The sequence below is a fragment of the Argiope bruennichi genome, chromosome X1 (genome assembly GCF_947563725.1).
Source record: "Argiope bruennichi chromosome X1, qqArgBrue1.1, whole genome shotgun sequence".
Classification (NCBI taxonomy): domain Eukaryota; kingdom Metazoa; phylum Arthropoda; class Arachnida; order Araneae; family Araneidae; genus Argiope; species Argiope bruennichi.
In genome coordinates this window covers 47,127,045-47,151,334 of record NC_079162.1, presented here as the reverse complement: position 1 = coordinate 47,151,334, position 24,290 = coordinate 47,127,045, and the positions used below count along the sequence as shown (strand labels likewise).

General features: G+C 31.3%; 1 protein-coding gene across 2 annotated transcripts in view; it reads right to left on the bottom strand.

Moving 5' to 3' along the window:
- Positions 1 to 18,549, bottom strand: part of LOC129958969 (annexin-B12-like) — a 28,831-nt gene extending 10,282 nt beyond the window's left edge. For both annotated transcript variants that reach the window (XM_056071728.1, XM_056071729.1), the window contains exons 1-3: positions 18,515 to 18,549; positions 15,284 to 15,359; positions 9,539 to 9,633 (exon numbers count right to left, since the gene is read on the bottom strand). In XM_056071728.1, the coding sequence (XP_055927703.1) occupies positions 9,539 to 9,633; positions 15,284 to 15,359; positions 18,515 to 18,535 (192 nt within the window). In that variant the 5' untranslated portion in view covers positions 18,536 to 18,549. The remainder of the gene's footprint in view (positions 1 to 9,538; positions 9,634 to 15,283; positions 15,360 to 18,514) is intronic.
- Positions 18,550 to 24,290: the final 5,741 nt, after the last annotated feature.

Sequence of the window (24,290 nt, the reverse complement as noted above, 5' to 3'; positions counted from 1 at the left end):
AGTAATAATTCATAATGAACCTCCATTATATTTTCTGATTAGAAAAAATTTAATTTAAATTGCCCAGGTGGATACCAATTCTATTGGCATTGTCTCGGTAACGTGGAAAAGACTTATTCTATGGGAGGAGGGAATTTAATGGTTTGGTTAACAGTCGGATATGAAGGAAAAATAGACCTAGTTGAAAGTTATTGATTTTTTTTATTCTCAGTAATTAATTTAATAGTGAAGATTGGTGCCTAATTTTTAAATAATTTGAAGACTTAGGTTTGTCTTTTTGTGGTTTATTAGTAATATCAACAAATTTAGACTGAAAATTTCTAATAACAATTTATTAATACTTGATAGACAAAAGGCACATGATTAGGGATTGCAATACCGGTATACCGGGATACCGAATACCGGTATTTTGAACCATTTGTACAATTTTGTAATACCGGTATTCACAAGTTTAAATACCGGTTTTTCGGTATTTACTAGAAATTTTTTTAAATTGCCTCCACTATATGTTCAGGGATCGCCAACATAGCAAAATAGTATTCGTTTTTGTTTTTATATCTCCCTAACGGGCGAAAATAATGAGCTAATTAATGGCTTAATTAATTGCTTAAATCTAAATTAGGAAAACATGGATCATTCCTGAAAGAAAATATTGTATCCATAACGACTGATGGAGCAACAGTTATGAAAAAAGTTGGAAAGTTGACTGGTGCAAATCAGCAATTGTGCTGTGATTACGGAATTCAATTAGGAGTAATAGATGTATTATACCATGTATATTGCCAACATAGCAAAATAGTATTCGTTTTTGTTTTTATATCTCCCTAACGGGCGAAAATAATGAGCTAATTAATGGCTTAATTAATTGCTTAAATCTAAATTAGGAAAACATGGATCATTCCTGAAAGAAAATATTGTATCCATAACGACTGATGGAGCAACAGTTATGAAAAAAGTTGGAAAGTTGACTGGTGCAAATCAGCAATTGTGCTGTGATTACGGAATTCAATTAGGAGTAATAGATGTATTATACCAAAAAAATAAAGAACAGAAGAATACAAATACTGTGGATATAGAAACTTCGGATTCCAACTTTGAAGAGAGTAAGAGTGAGAGTGATATTGACAGTGAAAATAATGACAATGTAAGTTGTTGAAGAAGATATTACTAATGAGGATGAAATATTAACCCATCAAGAATAGCTTCCTATAATTTATAAAGTTCGAAAAATTATTAAAATATTTAAACGTTCCCCTATAAAAAATGACATATTACTAAAATATATACTAACTGAAAATAAAACAGAATAAATGTTAATATTAGATTCTAAAACACGTTGGAAGAGTTTACTCCTAATGATGGAACGATTTTTGAAACTGAGAAATCCAATCCAAAAAGCAATAATCGACTTAAACCGGCAAATTAATTTTTCAGATAGTGAATTTGACTTAATATCCAGAACTGTATCAGCTTTACTTCCAATAAAACTGGCTGTTAAGGCATTCTGTCGGAGAAATTCTAATTTATTAACAGCTAATGCAACAATAAATTTCATGTTGCAGTCACTGAAAGAACAGCACACATCACTATCTAAAGAATTATATATTACATTGAAAAATCGTACAGAAGAAAGGCATACCGAAATAGAAAATGTCTTATGGTATTTAAATAATTATAAGGATTTTAAAAATGAAAATGAAAAAGAAGAAAAGAAAATAACCAATTCAAATCTGATCAAGTTTATAGTAAATTTTCTTAAAATTTTTTAAACACAAACCTATCCACATTCAGAAGAATTCGGTACAGTTATCGCAGATTATGATGACACTAATGTCGATTGTGAAAGAAATTGTCTGTTAAACAAAAATTAATAAAAAAAATTCAACAAACCAAAATACAATACAGAAATCAGCTATATCCAAAACTATCCAAAGAGAAATCGATTTATTTGAAAATGAGGGATTTAGAGGTAAATTCTTGGAAAAAGTATATCGCGCATTGTTAACAGTACCACCAACTAGCGTTGATGCCGAAAGAGCGTTTTCGACAGCTGGTAATTTTTGCACAAAATTACGCTCCAGGCTTTATGACAGTACAATTGATGCATTATGTTTCTTAAGATCACATTTCAAAAATTTATAATAGTACCACAGACTGAATAGTGATATTTACACTTTTTTGTGATTTAAATAAATAAGTTGTTCCTTTACTTTTTTGTGATTCTTTATGCACTGTTATAATTTATAGGTTACAAATTATTTTTTTATGATATATACACTCTCTATTAAAACTGGCAAATTTAACAAAGAAACAACTGTGTCTTCTTTCTTTTTCTAAAATTTCTAATACCGGTATTAAGATCTAAAAAATACCGAATACCGGTATTGAAATTTTGGTCCGGTATTGCAATCTTTACACATGATACGCCTTCGCAGAAAATTCAATATTAATATGTACATCGAATCCAAGAAAATCATACAAGGTGTAGCAGGCCTACAGAGCTACGCATACCATAATATTCGGCAGACAGAGTCGAGATCATACACAACATAACCCATGATATTTAAGTTCGTTTCTGGTATAAAAAAAATATTCTAGTATTAACAGTGATACCACGTGATATTTATATGATTGACAGCTGGCTCCGCACAATAAGACCTCATGGTTAACTGAATTTTTAACATCTTACCCCCGGATGAATCAGGGGGGGGGTCATTAAAACTTCCAAAAGTAAATAGTTATACATTTCGTGAATCGTAAATTAAACTTCAAGAAAGTTATCTGGTAAATACTTACGAGAAAAAATATTAAACAACAATTAAATGCAAGAGTACAAATATAAAAGAACATACTGAAGAGAAAAATATGAAAAAGAACATACACATTTCAAATAACAAAATATATACATTAAACAATATTCAATAATGTTCCTAACTAAATAATTAATATTCAAGAAATTAAGTATATGATACATATGATAAAATTATTATTACAGTTTTACTTTTTAGTCCTGAATTTCTAAATTATACAGCAATTCTACAGGACATTTAATAGCTGATGACTCAGTTTTAACTTTCAAGACCACACCTTGCATTCTCTTCAGGGAAATAATTCAAGAATTTTTCCGAATTTCCAGAAATTTCGAAGTAAATGAGCATCGTTAATTTTAAATTGAAAGATATTTTTAACAAAGCTTGAATTGGCTGATCTCAAATTCAGCAAATACGCATTTTTCCACCTAGACCAAAATAACCTCATTAATTTTGCACGATAATTAAATGCCTTTATTAAGCATTTCCTGGAAGAGATATTTGAATCAAGATGAAGTCTTAACAGAAGGCAAGGAAGTAACTCGTTTCCCTAAAAGAAAATGTGCTAGAGTCAAAGCAATTCGTTCTTCAGTGTCACTACCAACATATGGGATTGACCGAGAGTTAATCATGTCTTTAATTTCGGTAAGAACAGTTAATAACTGGTCAACTGTGAGACATGATTTTCCAAGTGTTTTTTGCAGAGCAGTTTTCACAGTACGTAATGTTCTTTTGTAGAAACCACCCCAACAGGCTGCTCTTTCATCAATGTAATTCCACTTAATATAGTTGTCAGAATAAAAGTTTTTTTACATCTGCATGATTCAGAACATTCCAAATTAGTTTCATTTCTAATTCTGAACGTTAAAAGGTGCAAGCAGTAACATAGACCACTATCGAGCACAAATCACGTCGAGAAATGAAGCATCAGTAAGTAAGAAGAAATATAGCAGTACTCAAATTACCGATCAATTCTAGATGAACACTTCTTGTCACTGCACAGGTTAACGATATATTACTTGTTAACACTATCTTTCACAAAATAGAGGACCAGCAAAATCAACTCCATAAATGGAGCTGACTGTTCCACACGAATATTTGGAAGTGACGCGATCGCTTGACTGAAAGAGTTGGATCTTTTACAAATAGTGCATCTTAAAAGAAGAGATTTAATGGTTTGTCTGGCTTTTAAAATTCAGAACTGTTCTCTTATCTTCACCAACGTATGGGATACACCAGAATGAAAGACTCTTACAAGATTCCCAGATTAAGAATTCTGCTAACTTAGACTTGGGAGGAAGTATAATAGGATGTTTTTCATAGGTCGATACATGGGTTGTTTTCCCTAGTGTTCTGTAACTCGAAGAACACCGATATTATCAAGAAAGGGATTTAAACATAAAAAAGTTTCTTGGGAGAGGTTTTGTTATTTTCCAAGCAGGTAATTTCGCTAGAGTAACAATCGTTTTGCACTATTCTCACCCAAAATATTTCTGCGTTGGAGAGTTCTTCTGAAGTAAGATGACCCTTTTCAACGTCTTTCTTTCTAAGCGCGTTTACAAAACACAATACCCAAGAAGTCACTCTTAGAAATTTAAGCAAGCAGCTAAATTTTTCTGGATCTATGGTTTTTTCTTGAACAATAGCTGTGCTAACTATAACACAGGATTTAAATTCAGATGCAACTTCTGGTTCTATCGAATTATGTTCAAATCCCTTTGCTTTGGGCCAAAGGTTTTCCCGTCCCTCAATCATTCCGGACCATGCCACCAGCTTTCAGAAGTGATCAAATCTTTACTAGTAATCCCTCTAGTTAACAAGTCGGCTGGGTTTTGCCTCCAATTACTGGGCCTACAGTAATTGGAGGCAAAACAGTGCCTCCAATTACTGGGGTCTGTAATTTCTCGAATTTCTGACTCGATTTGAAACAAATGGTTTATATTTAGGTGCTGAATCCTTTATCCAGTGGAGTACAATCGTCGCGTCGCTCCACAAAACAACTTTTTCAAGATCTTTGAAAATTCTCTTAAGATGTTTTGCTATTCTTGGAGAGATTATAGCACCCATTAACTCAAGCCGAAGAAGAGTAAATTTTTTAATTGGTGCTATCCCAAATTTTGAAATTACGAAACTAATCTGAAAAGTGTCCTTGGAGGTTTTATACCTTAAGTAAGCCATAGCTTCATAAGATTTCAAGGAATCATCCGAAAATACATGAAACTCTATACCTTCCCTATTTATTAAGTTTGTGTCGGGAAAATAGTGTCATGGGATTTTAAAATTTTGCACATTTTTAATTTCTTTACGTCATGCATGCCAACTTTCTTTTAATTGTCAGAAAAATACTTCATCCTACACAACATCAACTTACCATAATTCTTGCAAGATGCATTTTATTCGAATCTGGAACGGAGATATAAATCCGGAAGGATCAAATAATTTTGCCACAATATGAAGTACATTTCTTTTTGTGCATTGGTTATTATTCTAGTTTGAGAACGAAGATCTTAAATCTAGTCCCAGTGTATCGTCGATATGGTTCCAAACAAATCCTAACAATTTTAGGTGAGAATCAATGTTTCAACACAATTTTTTTTAATTCTTCAGAATTAGTGTTGAATTTTCTCATGTTCATTTTCGCGTCTTTGAAGATCGATATAGCATCGGAAGACAATTTCAACGCATCTTGTACAGTGGAACTTCCACAAAAGAAATCGTCAACTTATAACGATTCATTCAACATTTCATATGCAAGAGGATATCTACCCTTGTAGTCTTCGATATATGATTTAATAGTTGCAGCCAAAATGAAAGGTGAGCAAGTTACACCAAAACAATGTCTATTAAAATGATACATTGTTATTGGTTGAGATTTGTCACAGTTTTAATAATACAAGAAACATAAATAATTCCTATCCAATTCCGTAATTTCTATTTTTAAAAATGCTCGAACAATATTTCCACAAAATCTAATTTTATGTTCTCTAAATTTTAATATAACATCAATAAAGTTAGAATTTAAGTTTTCTCCTGAAAGAAAGCATTCATTTAGAACTAATATTGTTACCTTGCTTACTGCTGGCATCATAAACTATTCTAATTTTTGTAATGGAAGAAGTTTCCCTGAAACCTCTCTATGCGGCATTACATATCCAATAAAACACTCGTCGCAACACATCTGGATTATACCTTCGTTCATTTGCTCTTGCATAACTGCATTATATCTCTCAAACAACGCTTGATCCTTATTAAATCTTTTTCTAAAGCAATAAATCTCTTTTCCGCAACTTCAAAATTATAACTTAATTTTCCCTTAATATCATTTGTTTTTCATCGCAACGGTGCTTCATATCGTCCGTTCTTTATTTTTTTTTCCGAAATTACATAAATTTTCCCAGGATTTATTTTCCGCTATCTCATCGAACAGGAAAGAATCTACTTCCCATTTATAGATCATTCATAGCATTTTATAGATCAATTTCCACTACAGCCCAAGATACAATAAACACGGAAGAATGTTTTCTTTTTTGGAAGTCTGGCAATTGACCTATCAAGGTATCACCAAAAAATGTCGGCTGCACGAATAAGTCCCTCCTCCCCTTATTTCTCTCCTTAGAACATTACACATGATGTTAACACCGAGTGAGACCTGGATAGGATTGCAATTTTCGAGTGAGTCAGAGATCACGCAGGTGGCTGGAATTATCTTGTTTATAAGTCTGGTATCAACATTCGAATATATGTCCACACCAGTTAATTCGTCTGATGCCTGTCTCAATGTTTATGGATTGAAAAGGGGGAAATCTGCTCCTTATTTTTAGAATTACATTATCGAATATTTTCTCGTTGGGTTCACGTTTCGAGAAATTATAAATTAAAAGTTTCTCTTGACGTTTTGGTTTCAAATTTAAAGCTTGTTTCACTACGCAAAAAGGACTTTTGTGATCCTGAATCAAATAAAAAATCTAGCCATGATCTTGTTCGAACCATTTTCTGTCTGGATGTTAGCTGTTTGAAGCAAAGTCGGGGTAATTCTCAGCTTTTAAAAAGGAAGATATTACAACTTCCTGTCCGTGGGTTTCGATTTCAGAAGCTTTCAATTTTAGTTTTCGGGCAAAACAAGGAATTGGGCTGCAAACTATGGCACGTTTCACGCGGTGGAATTTTAACCTTACATTGGAAAATAAGATGTCTATAAACCATACACCGATAGCATCTACAATCTTTCTTTAATTTATAACATTTTTGCTTATTACAAAAAGTTTTCCATTTTAATGCAGAGTGCGTATCAGAGTTACAAAAAATACACACATTTTTAACAACAGTATTTAAAGCGGTTAGATGAAGGCAACTTATTTTTAAATTTAGGCTATCAATTATAAGAAGAATTTCGTGGGGGATATCGAGGAATTTCAAGAACTTTTTGAGAATGTCCAGTTACAATATTTGCGGATTCGCGAGGTTCAATTTCAAATTTTATAAATTTGATTAATTCGTTAACATCACCAATCTTGGTAGAATCTCTCTTACGATGGAACTCTACGATTAAATCTTAAGTAAGTGACCATAATTTCCGGACTCACTTCCCATTGAGTATAAATTTCTTATACTAATTTCACTCTCGTCTTGCAATTTTCGTAATCCCTTGAGATTAAAAAAGGATTGGGCTGATTCAATTTCTAATAGTCGATTCATGAAATGACTAATCAAATGGTCGTGCCTTCCATATCTGTCCTTTAATAGAGATAAACACGATTTGCAATTTTCTTCAGTAAGAGAAAAACCAGAAACAATTTTGTAAGCTTTGCTGGATAAAAAGGACTTTAAATATATGAATTTATCAACATTCCTTACTGAATCATTAGAATGAATTGTATTATTGAAGCTATTGATGAATTCTAGAAAAGTGATAGCATCTCCACTAAATGTGAGAATTCTTAGCTTTGGCAAATTAATGCAAGTTACAGGATAGTTAATTCTTACATTAGAACCATTGGCAACAACTGGCGCAACAGGTTGTTGTTCAATTTTTAACTTACTGATCTTACTTCTGATTTTGAACTTAGCTTCATTTATTTGCTCTTCATATTCAAGAGAGCTTTGAATTTCTGTTTCAAATGTTGCACTATCAGAAATTAAATCCTCCATTCCACTATTAAGGCTTTTGAGATCTAATTGTTTTGCTTCTAAACTTAATATATGCTCCGAAAGTTTTTCTTGATCACTTTCGTTTTCAACATCATAGCTTTCAAAAAAAAATAAACCTTGTTAATAAATTTTGTGCAAGCAGTACGAGATACTTCAGTTTTGTCTTTAACTTATCAAGAGTTTCCATTCTCACGCATAAAATGAAATTTACAATACATTTTTAAATGTCCAACGATGAATTATAATGCTAGATAAATGAAAAATTGCAAGAGCATCACGATGATTCACAAATTCAAGAGTATAAATACAATCTTCACCCGGTATAATAATCCCAAGTTTCGGCATCATGAAAATTATTGATTTTTTTAATTCGAAATAATTAGTTTAATAGTGATCCCTCGTGGTTAACTGAATTCTTAACACTAGTGTTCCTGGGTGGCAGGTAGAAACACAGATAATAATCAAGTCTTGAATTCATATCTCCTTCCCTATGGTGTTGAGTTAAACGGAAATTACTATGTATTTTAGCATGACAGAGCATCAATGCATGAAGCTAATGGGGTTAAAAACTAGTTTACAGCAAGTAATATTCGGGTGTTGCCTGGCCTGCTGAAAACCCGGGCCTCAACAATGTGAAGAACTTATGGGCGAAGATTGTTCGTCGCGTTTATGGGGAAAGCAAGCAGTTTAAATCTGTAGTTGAGTTTCGAAAAGCTTTGAATGATGCGTAGGAAATTTACAGCCGAATAGAAATTCAAACGCTAGGTGATTCGATGCCAAACTGAATCTTTGACGTAATCAAATCCAATGGTGGAAGAATTTCCTATTAATAAGACTTTTATTAGCACTATTTAGAAACGTCCTACATTTTTCACAGAGTATGAAGTAGGCAAAGCTACTTTTTTAAAAACTGTAATTGACTTGTAATTTTTTGTTTCGAGTTTCAGATACAGTTATTTGGTACAGGCCTTTAAAATGTTCCTTATTAAATTGTTCTGAAAAATTCATTATTCTTTATTTATCTAAAAGATGTTTGTGTTTTTCTACTTTTTTTTCAAGCAGTGTAATTCATCACGATACTTCAATCAGACTGAAATTTTATAATCAAAATGCATGATTTAGTATTTAATTCCAATAAACTGATTAAACAGTAACAAAAATATATACTCAATAAATATTTCACCTTAATTATTTTGAAAATAATTTTCTGAAATATTATGTAAAAGTTTTAAGGTAGACTATAAAAATTTTGAATGCATATTTGTAAATAGTTCAATATGATTCCAAAGTAGCAAAATAATTTTGTAAAAAAATTAGACATTGCATTTCGTGAATCGCATGTTCAAGATTTGATTTTAAACCTCTCCTTTTTCAAAAATTAACTAGAGCTATACCAATGTGAAAACTATTTATTTAATTCAGTTATTTAGTCTTGATATTCTACATTTTGCTGCCCTGACAATTTTTACTTTGGGTGATAAAAAAATTTCAATGCTTTCTGTACTCAACAGTAAGCATTTAAAGGGCCAATCAAATTGCTTTAAATTCTATCATAAAAAATATGCTGCAAAAAAACTTACCCTTCCGTAAATAGTTTTATATTTCTTTTTAATAATCTGCCTTTGAGAATTGCTGTGACCAGTAAGAATATCAATGATAACTTTTTCATCTGTCCCTGAAATAAAAAGTTTGGATTTTTTTTTTTAATCGTCGCTCAATGTTCCGCACAAAAGAACGAGCATATAAGACTGAATATTTCCAGTTTATTCTTGTCACTCTACAATATATTTGATTTAATGAAAAATGTTGACTACTGGTCTATTATATTATATTATATATATACATAGAGAGAGAGAGTGAGAATTTAAAACGGCTCCTTGTATAGTCAAAGAAGTAACGTATATATATTGTAAAGCGACTATGCTGAATTAATTGAGAACGTTAGGAAGTTCCAAGAAATAGCTAAAAAAATAAAGTACATTGTTCAACAAGTGTAGTTAGTAATATATATGCAATGCCATAATAAAAACAGAGGAAAAAGTCTCATAGAGTGATCTGTAAAATTGGAGGAGATATTTGCAATTACAATTATGAATTTTTCCGTGACTTGAAAAAGACTTCGTCTAAAATTGAAAAACCTGTTCTTCGGTATCGCCCCCCCCAATATTTTATTATTATTATTATTTTCGTCCACTTTCATCGTTGCTTAAATTTCTTTTCGCCGTTACTAACTTGGAAAAAATGTATAATACCGGGGAATACATTTCTCAACTTTAGATTAACCCTTTTTCAAGCCAAGGAATGTTCATAATTTTAATCGCAAATATGTCCGACAATTTTACAGATAACCCCATGAAACTTTTTCCAGTGTTTTTATAGTATAGCGTGCATTTTTTAATTGGTCTTTTTTTTTTTACCGATTTCTTTCATTTTTGAATTATTTTTTGTTACTTCCTAATTTTGCTGCTGGGTGTGTTGTAATCTGTCTCAATAAATTCAGCATAGTCACTTTACAATAAATATAAATTACTTCTCTGGCTATACAAGGTGCCATTTAAATTGAAAGGGTTTAAAAGAACTTTACCCATAACCCTGTATATCATATATATTACATATGCAGGTAGTTATCAAAATAATGGATGCACCACAAACGAATACAAGAATCTTCATTAATAAGGCATAGCAATACAGCATGGATTCGTCAGGGGATCAGATTGCATAAATGCTGAATAGTGCTTAGAGGAACGTTGTACCATTCATTATGGAGATATTATGAATGTTCTGGGAGAGCTGATGGTGGGAAATATCATAAACAAAAAACGGTTCGATTATATTGAGGTCGGGGAACTGCGTGTGCCAAGATAGGCGTTTCACTTCATCCTCGTGTTCATCAAACCACGATTGGATAAGTCCCGTTGCAGGAATAGAAGCATTATCATCCTGGAAAATTCCGTTTCCTGAAGGAAAAAGTTTGCATCATAGGATGGACCGTATTAGCTAAAACTTCTCTATACTTCACCACAGTGATCCTTCCTTTCAGGGTTACAATTGAGCCAGCAGAAAACCATGACATGGCTGCTCATATGAGGACAGATCCACCTCCATGTCTGACAGGTGAAAGGAAACCATCACGATCATGCTTGTGCTGAGTCTTGACAGGGGAAAAGTGTCAAAGATGAATCTTCTAACAATATAACATCTAGATCTATCTAGCAATTGGATGCTAGATATCGAGCAATCGAATAGCTTTTGTTGCTATGGCATCACTGTAAACGACATGCGAGCATTAACATTTGTGACAAGTGGCTTGGAAATTGCTGCTTTGCCGTAAATGTTCTGTTTATGAAGGTGCGTCCTAGCTGCAATTATTGACATTGGAGAATCTAGATGGTGATTGAATTCTGAGGTCTCTTTGGCTTTCACTGTTTTCTTCTCAGAAATCACAACCGACTTCAATAACCGTCGGTCTCTTTCACTCAGTTTCTCATTGCGCCTGATTCGACTTCAATTCAAGTTCGCATTCATAGTTTTAATTAGAAAATAGGTCATTCAAAAACCTCTTACCTGTCAGAGAGGAATTGAAGGCAAAGAGTGCATTTTCCACATTTTATTCAGCTAGCACATTTATACAGGAACAAAGCGCACAAAGACGAAAGCAACACAACTTGACATACACTATACAGAACAAGACTAACCCAATATAAATAAACTCAGAGGGGGGAACAGCACCCGCGCACAGGAAAACCCTGGACTTCAAGGGTGCAAATAAAGTTTTAACAGCGCTCACTGTTTTGCTTTGCCAAGGTTGTCTTGCTACGCTATGTGTACGCTGACCTGACTATAGACAACTTATTTCTAGAAACGCCTAAAAACTGGGATATTTCTGCCTTAGTTGCTCCAGCTAGTCGGTTTCCTACAATCCTCGGTCGGTTTCCTTCCTCTATTGGTGAGATTCGACCCTACGCAACTTTATTTGTAATTGATACAATTTTCGGTAATGTTTTAGTTAAATTTTCCCTTTTGCCTGAATGAATTTCCCAAAAATATTGTGCACCAATTAAAACAGAACATTCGTTTCCGAAACACTCTCAAGCATTTGAAATCTGTATATTTTTCTTATTAAGCATCTTTTATAGTTTATTAGACGATACTAGAGAACTCGAAATAACATCGCAAAGTAAGGCTTCTATTTCAATACTTTTTTCAGGGTCACGAGAATTGCAAAGAATAAACTTTACAAATTCATATGGTTTTTTTTTCCTATCTGGTCCATCGAACCAAATGTATAAACTAACAGTTTTTCTCTTCCCCTCATAGGCAATTTTAACACGTCAGCTATTTCCTTTTCCAAAAAGCATCGCTAAGAAGCGTTGTCTAGCAGAATATTTACCATATTTCTTTTTTCACCCAACTGTAATAAAGCCGAAGTCTCTAAAAGTACCTCACCCCATTGATATTTATGTTCCAACAAGTTACGACCTTTCACCCCTTGCGGTTTCAGGAGGTGTTGACGGGTCGCAATTCAGCTCAGAATGCCTACGTCGACATTTACCGTTTTGAGGGGCAATTCTTGTAAACATGACATGTTTTCATGAGGCAGTAGAAATTTATCCCGTTTCTTCTTAAAGGTGCCTTTTTTTCCTGAACCGGCAAAGGGAAAGATGAATCGTGATCGGATTTAGGCTTTACGCAAAATAAACATTTTTTCACATCTATTAAAAAGGCAGATGTGGAGTATTCGCGCTTATTTGGTTATTTCGGTTAAATAACTCAAATTTATTCTTAATGAATTTTCCGTATTTATGGTTAGGTTTTCTATACATGTTAACTCTAAGATCCCGTGCATGAATCTGTGCCAAATTCTTTGATTAAATGTTCATTTCGGTCGCGACATTGAATTTCGATTTATAAAAATTCTAATAAATCCGAATTAGTATTTTCTCTTTTCCAGTACATTTTACGCGAAAATTCCATGGATAATTCCCTAGGGATAGATTTTAACAATATAGGGTGCAGTGAAGCACTATAACTGTTTGGATTAACATCATTATTTTCTAAAATGCGTATGTGCGTTTCACATATAGAATATAATCTGCGTAACGACTTAACATCGTTTGCTTTTCGAACAGGATTTAAATTTAGTAGTTGGGACATATGAGCATCAATAATCATCACGGCTCTACCGAATCTTTCTTTTAGAATATTTATCGCAACATCATAATTTTCTGCTTTTAAAGCTAAGCCATGAACAGCCATTTCAGCATCGTTAACTAAATAAGATTTCAAATAGTTAAATTTTTCAAAATCGCTAAGACTTGAATTTTTATGTATGGCTGTATCAAATTGAGAATAAAAGTCATTAAATTTCAGAATGTCTCCATCATATTGAGATATTTATAATCACGGAAGTTTGACTGAAAACTGTTGAGGGATTCTGTTAATATTTCTGTCATTAATAGTTTCGCCTTCATTTTTTCGCAAAATTTTCTCAGCTCGCATTTTCCAAGTTATCATTTGATCCCTGTATTCTTGTTGCCGTTCCACTTCGTTAGTTGGATCTTGCGCTTTGCAGAAATTTAAAATCTCTGAGTCAAGTTTCTTTAGTTGATCAACTTTGTCTAATAATTTCGCTAACAGTTCTTCGATTATGTCTAAAGATCTTTGATCCGTTTTGCCTATTTCCTGCTCTAGTAGTTTAAAATGTTCAGTTGCCGCCTTTCTGACAGGGGTTCTAACTTTTTTTTAAAGATTCGAGATCCATTTTAACTAATTTGCATCTAAAGGTACCTCCGGCCGAATTGGACGTTTCCCGGGTTTCGTCACCAAAAATGATTAGACTTCAGTTCAAGTTCACATTCATAGTTTCAATTAGCAAATAGATCATTCAAAAGTTCTTGCCTGTCTAAAAGGAACTGGAGGCAACGAATGCATTTTTCACATTTTATTCAGCTAGCACATTTATACAGGAACAAAGCGCACAAAAACGAAAGCAACACAACTTGATATACACTATACAGAACAAGCGCTCACTGTTTTGCTTTGCCAAGCTTGTCTTGTTGCGCTGTGTGTACGCTGACCTGACTTTAGACACCTTATTTCTAGAAACGCCTAAAAACTGGGATCTTTCTGTCGTAGTTGCTCCAACTAGTCGGTTTCCTACAATTTAACCTCTTTCAATGTCAGCGAGGTCTGACATTTTACGCTTTTGACAAAAATGCAAGACGTATACAACTTCATTAACGCTATTTCATACTAAAATGATATATTCTTTTTATATTAAAAATAGCTGGTAATTAGGATTGTATTTTAATACTTACAAAGCGTATTCTGAAATGCCGCTTTTATTCACAGACGTTTCCATTATTTTGATAACCACGTGCATATTATATATGTAATATTGAATTTGGATTTTTTAAAAATTTATTTTGTTACAACGAAAACAAATACTTTACAGATTTAAGAGTTTTAGCTAAGGTTACTTGCCTCTACCAGCAATAAACTGATGAAATTAACAAGATTTTAAAAATGTTCAACCTTAGAAGATATTTATATTTCAAATGAAACTTCAAATATTAAGTTGATGATTAAAGTATGATTGAATTGAAAATAAATATTTACATATTTTTAGAAAACTTTGTTTATTATTTCTTTAGAAAAAGGAAATTTTGATAGGAATGATTTTTAAAAATGTATTGCTCTACTTGCAAAGATGAAAAGCATTACAATGAATCGTTAGTTTGTTTTTTCGTTAACTTTTTTCTTCCACATGTATTCAAAATATGACTCTTTCCTTATAAATTGTTAGAGAGACAACAGCTATAAAATTATAAATTGTTATGCAGGCAACAACGATAGCAAAAGGATTAAGATAAATTAAAAGTTCCAGATAGTGGTTGGTAGAAGTTGCATTAAAATAGCGACCCGTTTTAGCAAACTTTCTATTAAATATGCTAAAACCATTCATGGCTTCATTTATTTTATTTCGAGGACTTACCTTTCTTATAAAAACTCGAAACTTCTCAAATTGTTGCTTATAATCCTTTATACTCTAATTATTAATTATTATAATGACTTAGAATATAATACTAATAAAGTTGCAAATATAAAAAATTAATACTAAAAACTATAAAAATGCTGAACATTTTTTTTCACATTTGTTTTATGTAGCTTTCCCGTCTCCTAAAATTTCATTACTTCTATCGAAATTTATAAAGAAAGCCAAGTAATGTTTCATAGCGTATCACTAACCAAAATCAAACATTGTAAAATTTCAAAAACTTGAAAGCATAGTGTTATTTTCCATAGAATAAAGTATCACTCCTCACCAATTCCTCGCATCGCTTTTCTTAACCGGCTAACGACATTTTCTACGTTAAACTCAGTTGCTGGTGAAATAGTCCCCTATAAAAAATTGATAGGAATAAAAATATGTACTTAAAATTGAAATTTCACTGCTGAAATATTAAATTCTTTTAAAACACGATGATACAAATTATTCATCTTTATGGATATTACAAATTGAAAAAGATAAATAAATCTACGTCAAACTTGGTTGTACATGTGATCAATTAATGAATAATTAATAATAGCATCATCTTCCATTTCAATGAAAACTAGTTAAGATAAGGGAAATAATAATTAACACATTAAATTTAAAAGTATAAGGGAATTCTGATTATAAATTCATCTTATCTACTCATTTGAGAGAAGCTATGTAATGCGTATAAAAAGCGGACGGAGGACCTGCACGTAGTTTTTCGTAGTGACCGAAAAACTAAGATTTATTTGCAGATAAATGTTGGTTAGTTATGTCCAAGACCGAAGAATGATTTACATCTCACAAAAGTCTCTCCCTAGGAAACATCTTTTCATCTCATCAAACGAAGAATGATAGTTTAATTTAACTGGAAAGTCTTATTTTAAAGTTATACGAGGTTATTTTAGGTCGCAATTTCTTACGATGATAAGATGGCGAAGCCAGTACCCTCTTTTCTAACTTCCACACCACAGCAGTGGGATGATGATTGGACTTTTACAGACTTTACGTGCTAAAGGGCTATGAAGGATGGAAAAAGGCGCAAAGAGATTCAGTGAACAATAAAGAAAAATCACTCGCAAATTTGAAGATTTTAAAACATTTCACTGTTGAAATTTACATACAAAGTAGTTTGAGATAGATTGCAAAGAACTGTTTTCTACTTTTCATCCAAAGTTTTGTCGTTTCACAAAGACAAAAATCATCTAACAATAACATTATCGTTTAATCCATAAAAATTACTTTTACGACCAATTTTATTATCATTACATCTTGCTATAATGAAAGGAAAACTAGTCCACTCTTTAAAACTGAAAATTAATATAACAATACATTAATATTATATACAGAGTATCAAATTTTATGAATTAAAATCGTTTTTTCTTAAGTATAAAATTACATTTTAATATTTGTTTTAGACTTAAATACAACTTAAAACGAGACAATTAATTAATATCTCAATCTTCAAGAAAATTAATAACTCTGCATGTGAATAATATGTAATAATAGCAGTTGATAATATTAACTATCAAATAATTACCGGGAAAAGTTCTTTGGAATTATAGAAATAAATTGTTAATATGTTTTCAAAGAGGTTTTATAAAGAAAACAGATTAAAGCCTAACTTGGAAGCTGTTTTCATGTTTTTTTTTTTTTTTTTCTTTTGTCCAGCAAAACGTATTAAGGAAATTAGTTATAATAAGTTCTTAATGAGCATTTTCAGTTAAGATCATCAATTATTTTTTAATAAAGATAATAATTATTGGTTATTGAATTCATTTTCGTAGTATTAACAACTCATATCAATTCATATTCTTCATTAAAAACCTTTTATTTCAATTATATTAAAAACTCACTAAATGTATAATGTCTATGAATTTTTTCTCTTAGACGTTCACAAACTTACATTCGTTAAAACCATTTTTTTTTAAAGAAATTAATAGTTCGCTTTAATAGTGAAGGAAAAAATGAAAGTTTTAGAAAAATAGAGACTAAAAAATTTGAAGAGATAGAAACACACACACAAAAATGAGAATTTGCAAATACAATGTAGCCAAAAATGTCAAGTCTATGTTTTAAGTGTGATTATGCGGTCAAGAGTAACTTTGTAAGCTATTCTAAATGCAATAAGCCTTCCAAGAAAGATATCTCAAAGGACAGGATGACTTCTTCTGCATCAGTAATTCTGGCGAGTTTCTGTCTGATTCATTGCGCTCTGATTCATTAGTGATTAAAAGTTAAATTTTTCGTGGCTATAATAATTATGTTCGGAAAATTTTATGTCTAAAAATTTTGTGTACTTATATACCTTGCTAAAATAAAATAAAAATTAATAAAATATTGCGTATCGGTTGAAATAAATTCTTTAAAGCAACTCTCCATTAAGTCATCCCTTTTCGATTCCAGAAATAAAATAAATGAGGATGAAAGAAGTGTCAATAGCTTGTTTCTGAGTTATTTGTTCAATTTTATTTATTTATTTATTTATTTATTACCAAATCCCTTCGGGGAATAAACAGTTTCCTAAAAACATTTATGTATTTGTCTTGAAGTAAAACCATTCAGTTAAAATTATACAGAATATCAATTTAAATTTTTTACAATGTTTTTATGAACATATACTGAATGTTATATTTTGAATGTGTTAATAACTATCTTATTTACGTTATCAATTTAAATAATTTCTTTAATTTTTATGTTAATTCATTCTAGAAACTTTAAGAAATCCTAAAATAATTACAATAAAAAGAAAAAGAAAATTCAAATCTGCAAAAGCATTCATATTTCTAATGGCTCAAAACGAATTGCAATTCATTCGGGAAATAATAATTTCGATTATTGGTTATAAAAATAAAATAATCAATTAAATTATTTTATTTTATAATCAAAATCTGCTCCATTTTAATAATGAAAAATAAGCTAAAAAATTTAAATAATAACCTTGAAATACATGCATAGCGCAACAGCAGGGAATTTATATTGTGTATTGATAAATAAAAAATTAAGTTAATCAAAAAGTTTCCAAATTACTCAATCTGGAAAAATTGATGCAGTTTTTAAAATCACAGAGAAATTCTAGGAAGAAAAATCGTAGAAATCGATGGTAAAATCTAATTCCTGAAGTAACAGTTAATTTATATAAGAGAAAATTAAGATGAAATTTGACAGAAAATTTCTGGAAATCAATGAATATATATTCAAACCCCATTACTTATCTAAGCATGAATCGAATTTATAAGAATGAAACGCACAATTTAATAAGTCGCCATTTTCAAAGTTTCGTTTCCGAATTCTACGTACTTTGAGCAAACACCCAACTTTCAATCCATACTAAAATCGATGATTGACATGTCGGCCAACCTGTTGACTAGAATCGTAAACTCTTAAGAGATCTTGTGTTATTAAACGTATTTTTGCCGAGAAAAATAATGAAATTCATTTTGTTGTGTCGATATCTTATTATATACCATCAAAAGAATTAAAGCAAAATGCAGGAAGTAATGTTAAATAGAGTACTTACTCTGGTTTTGTAGTCAACCATTGCTCTCCGTGGAGTGTAACAAAATTATGCTCTCCTGCTTACTTAAGATCAATTAGTTGCCAAGGAAACCTAACCCATGCGTTTTCAAAGCGCCGAGATTTTGGCTTTCTCTTTTGACTCTAGCCTTGAAAGAGCATAGTAGTGCTAATAAAATTATTACGAATGATGATACTATTTATTGAAATTCATTAGTTAATGGATTCTATAACTAAATAAACAGTTTCCGTGTTTTTATCTAAATAGGATGAGGAAACTAGCTCCAACTTTTATTTATAAAAATAAAGTAAACCGTGAATCAGTATTTTAAAATATTCTTTTAATCCTCTCAGCTAGAATTTAAAAAAAAAAGAAGTATGGTCATTTTTTTAACATACAGATTACTGTCAGACTAATATTATGAATTACAAATTTTATTCATTTTGCTACATAGTATATAAAGTTAAAAAAAAAAAATGTTTTTAAAGATGCAACTTATGTTAGTTAAAATGAAAACATTCGTATCCAGACCACTAGATGAATGGAGGGAGATTGAGAGGAAAAAACCACTGGTTATAAGGATACTGAATCTTGGAAGTGTACCTTTAATAACACAAGTACAAGAAGGATGCAAATAAATGAACATCAAGTCTAGTTTGTCTACATTTTCTATAGTTCAATCGTTTCACAGTCTTGAAGTCGAATGATAATTATAAATTGTAAAAGATATAATCGTGTGATACATAGGGTGTCTACTTTAATAGCGGCCCAAAGGCTAATTTTTAAATCGATAAACATGTAGTCCAATTGGGGAAAAAATGCTTAACATGACAAAAGAATTACATTTTATGTTGTTTTAGTCAACAGGTATAGGAGGGTAAAAATTGCGAAATCTAATACAGACTCCGGTCCCATTAGTCATATTTAATAAAATATTTTAGACACAATAACATTTTAAACAAAAAGAAAGTTTCTATGTTCTACGACCAAACCTGTCCGAATTATGAAGCTTTGAGCATCACTATTTTAGAAGATTTTAAACCATTTTAATACATGAAGAAAAATTATTCAGCCAAAGGATTCCTTATCCTCGAGACGATCTCTAATTATTCGAAAATAATGAAATTCAGAGCTTCATATCCCGGTCAGTTTTAATCGCAGAAGAATGCAACTATTTTATATTAAAAATTTTAAAGTACTAAGAATTCTTCAATAAATACTACTTGCAAAATATAGAGAAAGCGTGAAATCAGATTTTATAAATTTTTGGCAGTACTTTTATTGATTAATAATATTAACACTCAATATAATCTTTTAACTTCATTTGAAACATTTTTAATAGGAGTTACATATATATATCTTCAACGGTTTAGATAACAGTTATTGGAGGAGAAAAGAAGCACTATTACAGTGTACATTTTTTACTCTAATAAACTGCCACGAATACTCAAATGTTAATTAATGCCTACAATGTTTAGAAAGGTAGTGAAAAATAAAATACGTAATTCACATTTTTACCAGATTCTTCTTTTCATGTCATTTGTTTCCTCGTGTTTCTATAATGTATATCGGCGAGATCTGAAGTTCTTAAGAACAGCATTTTTCACCCGTCAGTGTTCTTAAACTTTAATCATTCTGTATATCAGGGGTGTTTGTGGGACCCGAAAAAATCCCCTGAAACTTTTACGAACTTACTACCGGCATTTTGGAGTTTCGAGAAGAGGGGGGGGGGAGAGAAATGAAAAATTACAATTATGAAGTATTGAATGACCTAATTATAAAAGTTCAATGAATTACTTTTTTTGCAAAATTAATAACCATAAATTTTCAAACATATAAACTACTACATTTTATGCAAATATTTTAAATTACCTGAATTAATTCTTTTAAAAAAATTATCTAATTTCTGCTGCTTTTTTTTTTATTTTCTGATGTTTGTGGGCTTGTCTTTCTTTTGTGGTGAACTTCATAATTGCAGGAAGGTTGACTTTTATTTTCCTCATTTACAGTTGAAGAAATTTACATAGAAGAAGCATATGCAGAGGTAGAAGCAGTTTGCTTTTCTGCTAATGTAGAAGGTTTTTCAGAGACTTTTATAGGTGACTCATCTGAAATACATGTTTTTAAGTCCTCTTGATATGTTTTCCAACTTCTGTTCATATTCAGTAAGAGATCTTTGTGAATTGGACCAGTCATTGGATTTTTTTAGCCATATTTTTCACATGAGGTTTCTTTAGAAGCCATTAAATCATATTTAATAGTCTGCACTGCATCTAGGGAATCAATCTTAAGAGAGGTTCTATAGTCAGTGACAAGTGTATCCATTAAGTTGAATGCACTTTCCACTAATGGACCATGGAAGCAGCTAAGGCAGGCTTTGACCAATTTAGCCAATGTAGGATACTTATAATCATTTGTGAAATCATCTTTTAAATTAAAAACTTTAGACCAATATTTATCAATTGTACACTTGACTTGATTTCCACTTTCATCAGATGTGTAGAGCATTTCTTTGGCAATATCAATATCACTCTGGTATAACCTTATTTCAGCTTCTACTTTTGACTTTTCATTATCACTAAAAATATGGGACATAAAAGATGATAATTTTTCAAAAGCTAATATTGTACTGGTTTTACCTCTTAGCTCTGGATCTAATGCTGTAAAACTAATTAGATATGAATTTTTAAGGGGTAATTTCTGTTTCATATGCTGAAATTTCAAAGTGAAATTCTCTTGAGTACATAAATAAAAAAATATTTCAATAAGCGAAACGAAAAATTTACACGTGCATCAATAAATGAAACGAAAATTTTACACAGCGGAGAAAAAAAAATTGCGAAGCGATCAATGACAAATAGCTAATACGGCGAAAAATCCCCCTTCTCTACTTATTGGCGCCACGCCAGGTGAGGTAAGACCTTTGAACACAGAGTCACGTTATCGCACATCTGGTCGAACGAAGTCTCTCCCTTTTTTTTCTGCCGCGCCTACTTGCCGAAAAGAATCCAGAAGAGAATGTCCGAGAACCGGGGGAATGAGTCATAACTCGCAATAAGGAAAGAACAAAAAAGAAGTTTTTTCGACCTTTTCACGCATTATCACTGCCTTTGGAGAAAGAGAGGAAAAGTTTTCACCACACACACTGACCTTGCGTTTTCTGCTTTCAAAGCAAACAAAATTACCCAGATCAAAATAAATAATTCATTATTATTCCTACTTCCTTTTGAACGACGATCCCCGGAATTTCCGGGTATCGAAGTTCAAAATCCCCGGAATTCCGGGGTTTCCCCGGAGCACAAACACCCCTGGTATATAGATATGACATATTCAATAATTGATAAAAAGGACCATCGAAATTGAGCACCGTCATACTACTAGACATGGTTCAAAGGATATACAATTCCTTCCTGTAATAATAATTTAATTTTCATGTTTTCTGCCCATTTTATTTTGTCATGGAATCTAGTAATTTTTTTTTCTCTTGAAATTCACTACCATACGGCGCTCATTCGCAACAAAATGAATTAAAATCAATAAATTAAATGAAAACTTTGTTCTGGCAATATTAAAACTGCCATTAAGAACACAAACAGTATACAATTGAGAGTTCTTAAAACATCAGGGAACAAGTGACAAATCAATTACAAAATTCTGCCTTTATGAACATGAAAAGTCAATTAGAAACACACTCTAGAATCATATTTTGCAAATGTTATAAATTTGCCTTGAAAACAATCATTCTTAAAAAAGAGATTCATAATCCCAGAATAATTCAACAAAAATTTTCTTTAAAAGAAAGACCAATAGTTCTTGTAAATAAGGTGCGCAAGAAGGCGCAGCTTTCATTTTTTTCCCTTTTAAAAGAACTTTTAGATAAAGCCAAGCTTTCTTTGAACATAACATAATTTTTCTTGCAATAAGTTTCAAGAGTTCATCGTGATTCATGGCGAATCATTTTTATTATAAAATTCTTTGGTCCTCCGACATTTCAGAATTAAATTATTAAACTACCTATAAATTCTTTTATGTCTATAAGAGTTACAGATAGGTAAAGATCTTACTAAGCCAACTCATCATATGGAAAAATATTCTGTCATTGAAAATATAAGTTTAATAACTCTCGATTCAAAAAGTTTCGACTTCACCAAAATTTAGATATTGCTTAAAATTGTCAAACTTATACTTATTTATGATATAAAATGAGTTTTATCATATGACTTTTTTAAAATTAATAAATATTTCAATATGGTAACAACCCCTTCAGAAATTTTTGTTATGCGGGACTTAAAGAAGAAATATTTTTATGCAAATGTTTAATTTTACTGAAATTATACAACGCCAGAATAATGCTTGGTAATTCATTTTGCTTTCTGCAATAGTACATACTCACATTATTTGCAGTTACATTAAGAAATAGTTTTTGATATTTAAAGATGTATAAATTCGTCAAGTGATAAAAACTTTGGGAATTTTCTCATTCCCTAATACAAATTTTTCTAATACAGTATTAATTATTACATCTTAATTGGTAAGAATTTTGAAAAAAAAAAAAATGATAGTTATAAAATGCGCTCTTCTTTTTTACACTATTAAATGTAAGTTAAACATCAGAATATAGTATGTCTGACAACACAAAATGCGATGAAATAGGACAATTTGAAGGTTACAGAATTAAAATAAAAATTCGAGAAATAAAACCATGTTTCCTGTACCATGTTAAAAACGAAATTCAAGATATCAGGAATAATTTGAATAATCAAAGAATGCCTTAAAAATACCCAAATTAGCCAAGTTTTATCGTGTTCAAATTTTGCAAACCGGCCATCTTAAAATTAATCTATTAGATCATGAACACATTCCAACGATTGATGCTAGATTGTTTGCAGCATTGTGTGGCGGAATTTCCAATGTCAAGCACTGGATATTAGCGGTAGACGATGTTAAAACACCTAGTACTTTTGAACATTGGTCAGATGACGAAGGCGATACTTGACCTAACACTCTTCTCTCAAAACTTCTGCATCACACCAACAGCAGGATGCTTGGCCCACGACGTCAGATTCACCATAGACCAGGTCCTCATATATGACGGATCTTTATTGGAATCGGATTTCGAATCTGGAAACAAGCTCGCTCCGAAACTGAAACCGTATCGCTAGGTTACTCAGTCTAAAAATGAAAATGCAAAAAAGAGGACTATGTCCTATTTCTATCTTTCATTTAAATAATTAGTGGACTCGCAAATATCTGATACAATGCGAGGATTGAACTTTTTTTCAGAATTCGATTCATCATCATCTATTTACTTTCTTCATTATTCGAATCTTCATCAGTTGATAATTCAGCTAATTTTTTTACTCTTACCATTTCATATTCATAGCTTAAATAAAGATACATTTTCGTGATTTATCAATTCGCCTTTGCAATCCTTCATAGAAATGCGAGCGAGCGCACAGCACTTCAGAGTCGAACAAAACTTTATACAAAATTATTGCAATGATTATGATCAGCAAACAAATGACTTTGAATATTGTTAAAGAGAAGCTGAAATTTTTTCTGCAGAGAGTTGGAAAAAAAAAAAGTTTCTGATAATTTTTTCTTTTTGGCGAGTTTCCTACAAGTATTGTAACTTCTATGCTTACAAGTATTGTAAAAATGTTTTCATATGGAATTAAATTAATAATGACTAAATCTAGAACAAATCATGAAAAATTCTTTACAAACATTTTAAAATACCGTTAAGACAACTTTTATTAAAAATACAAAAACACTCGAG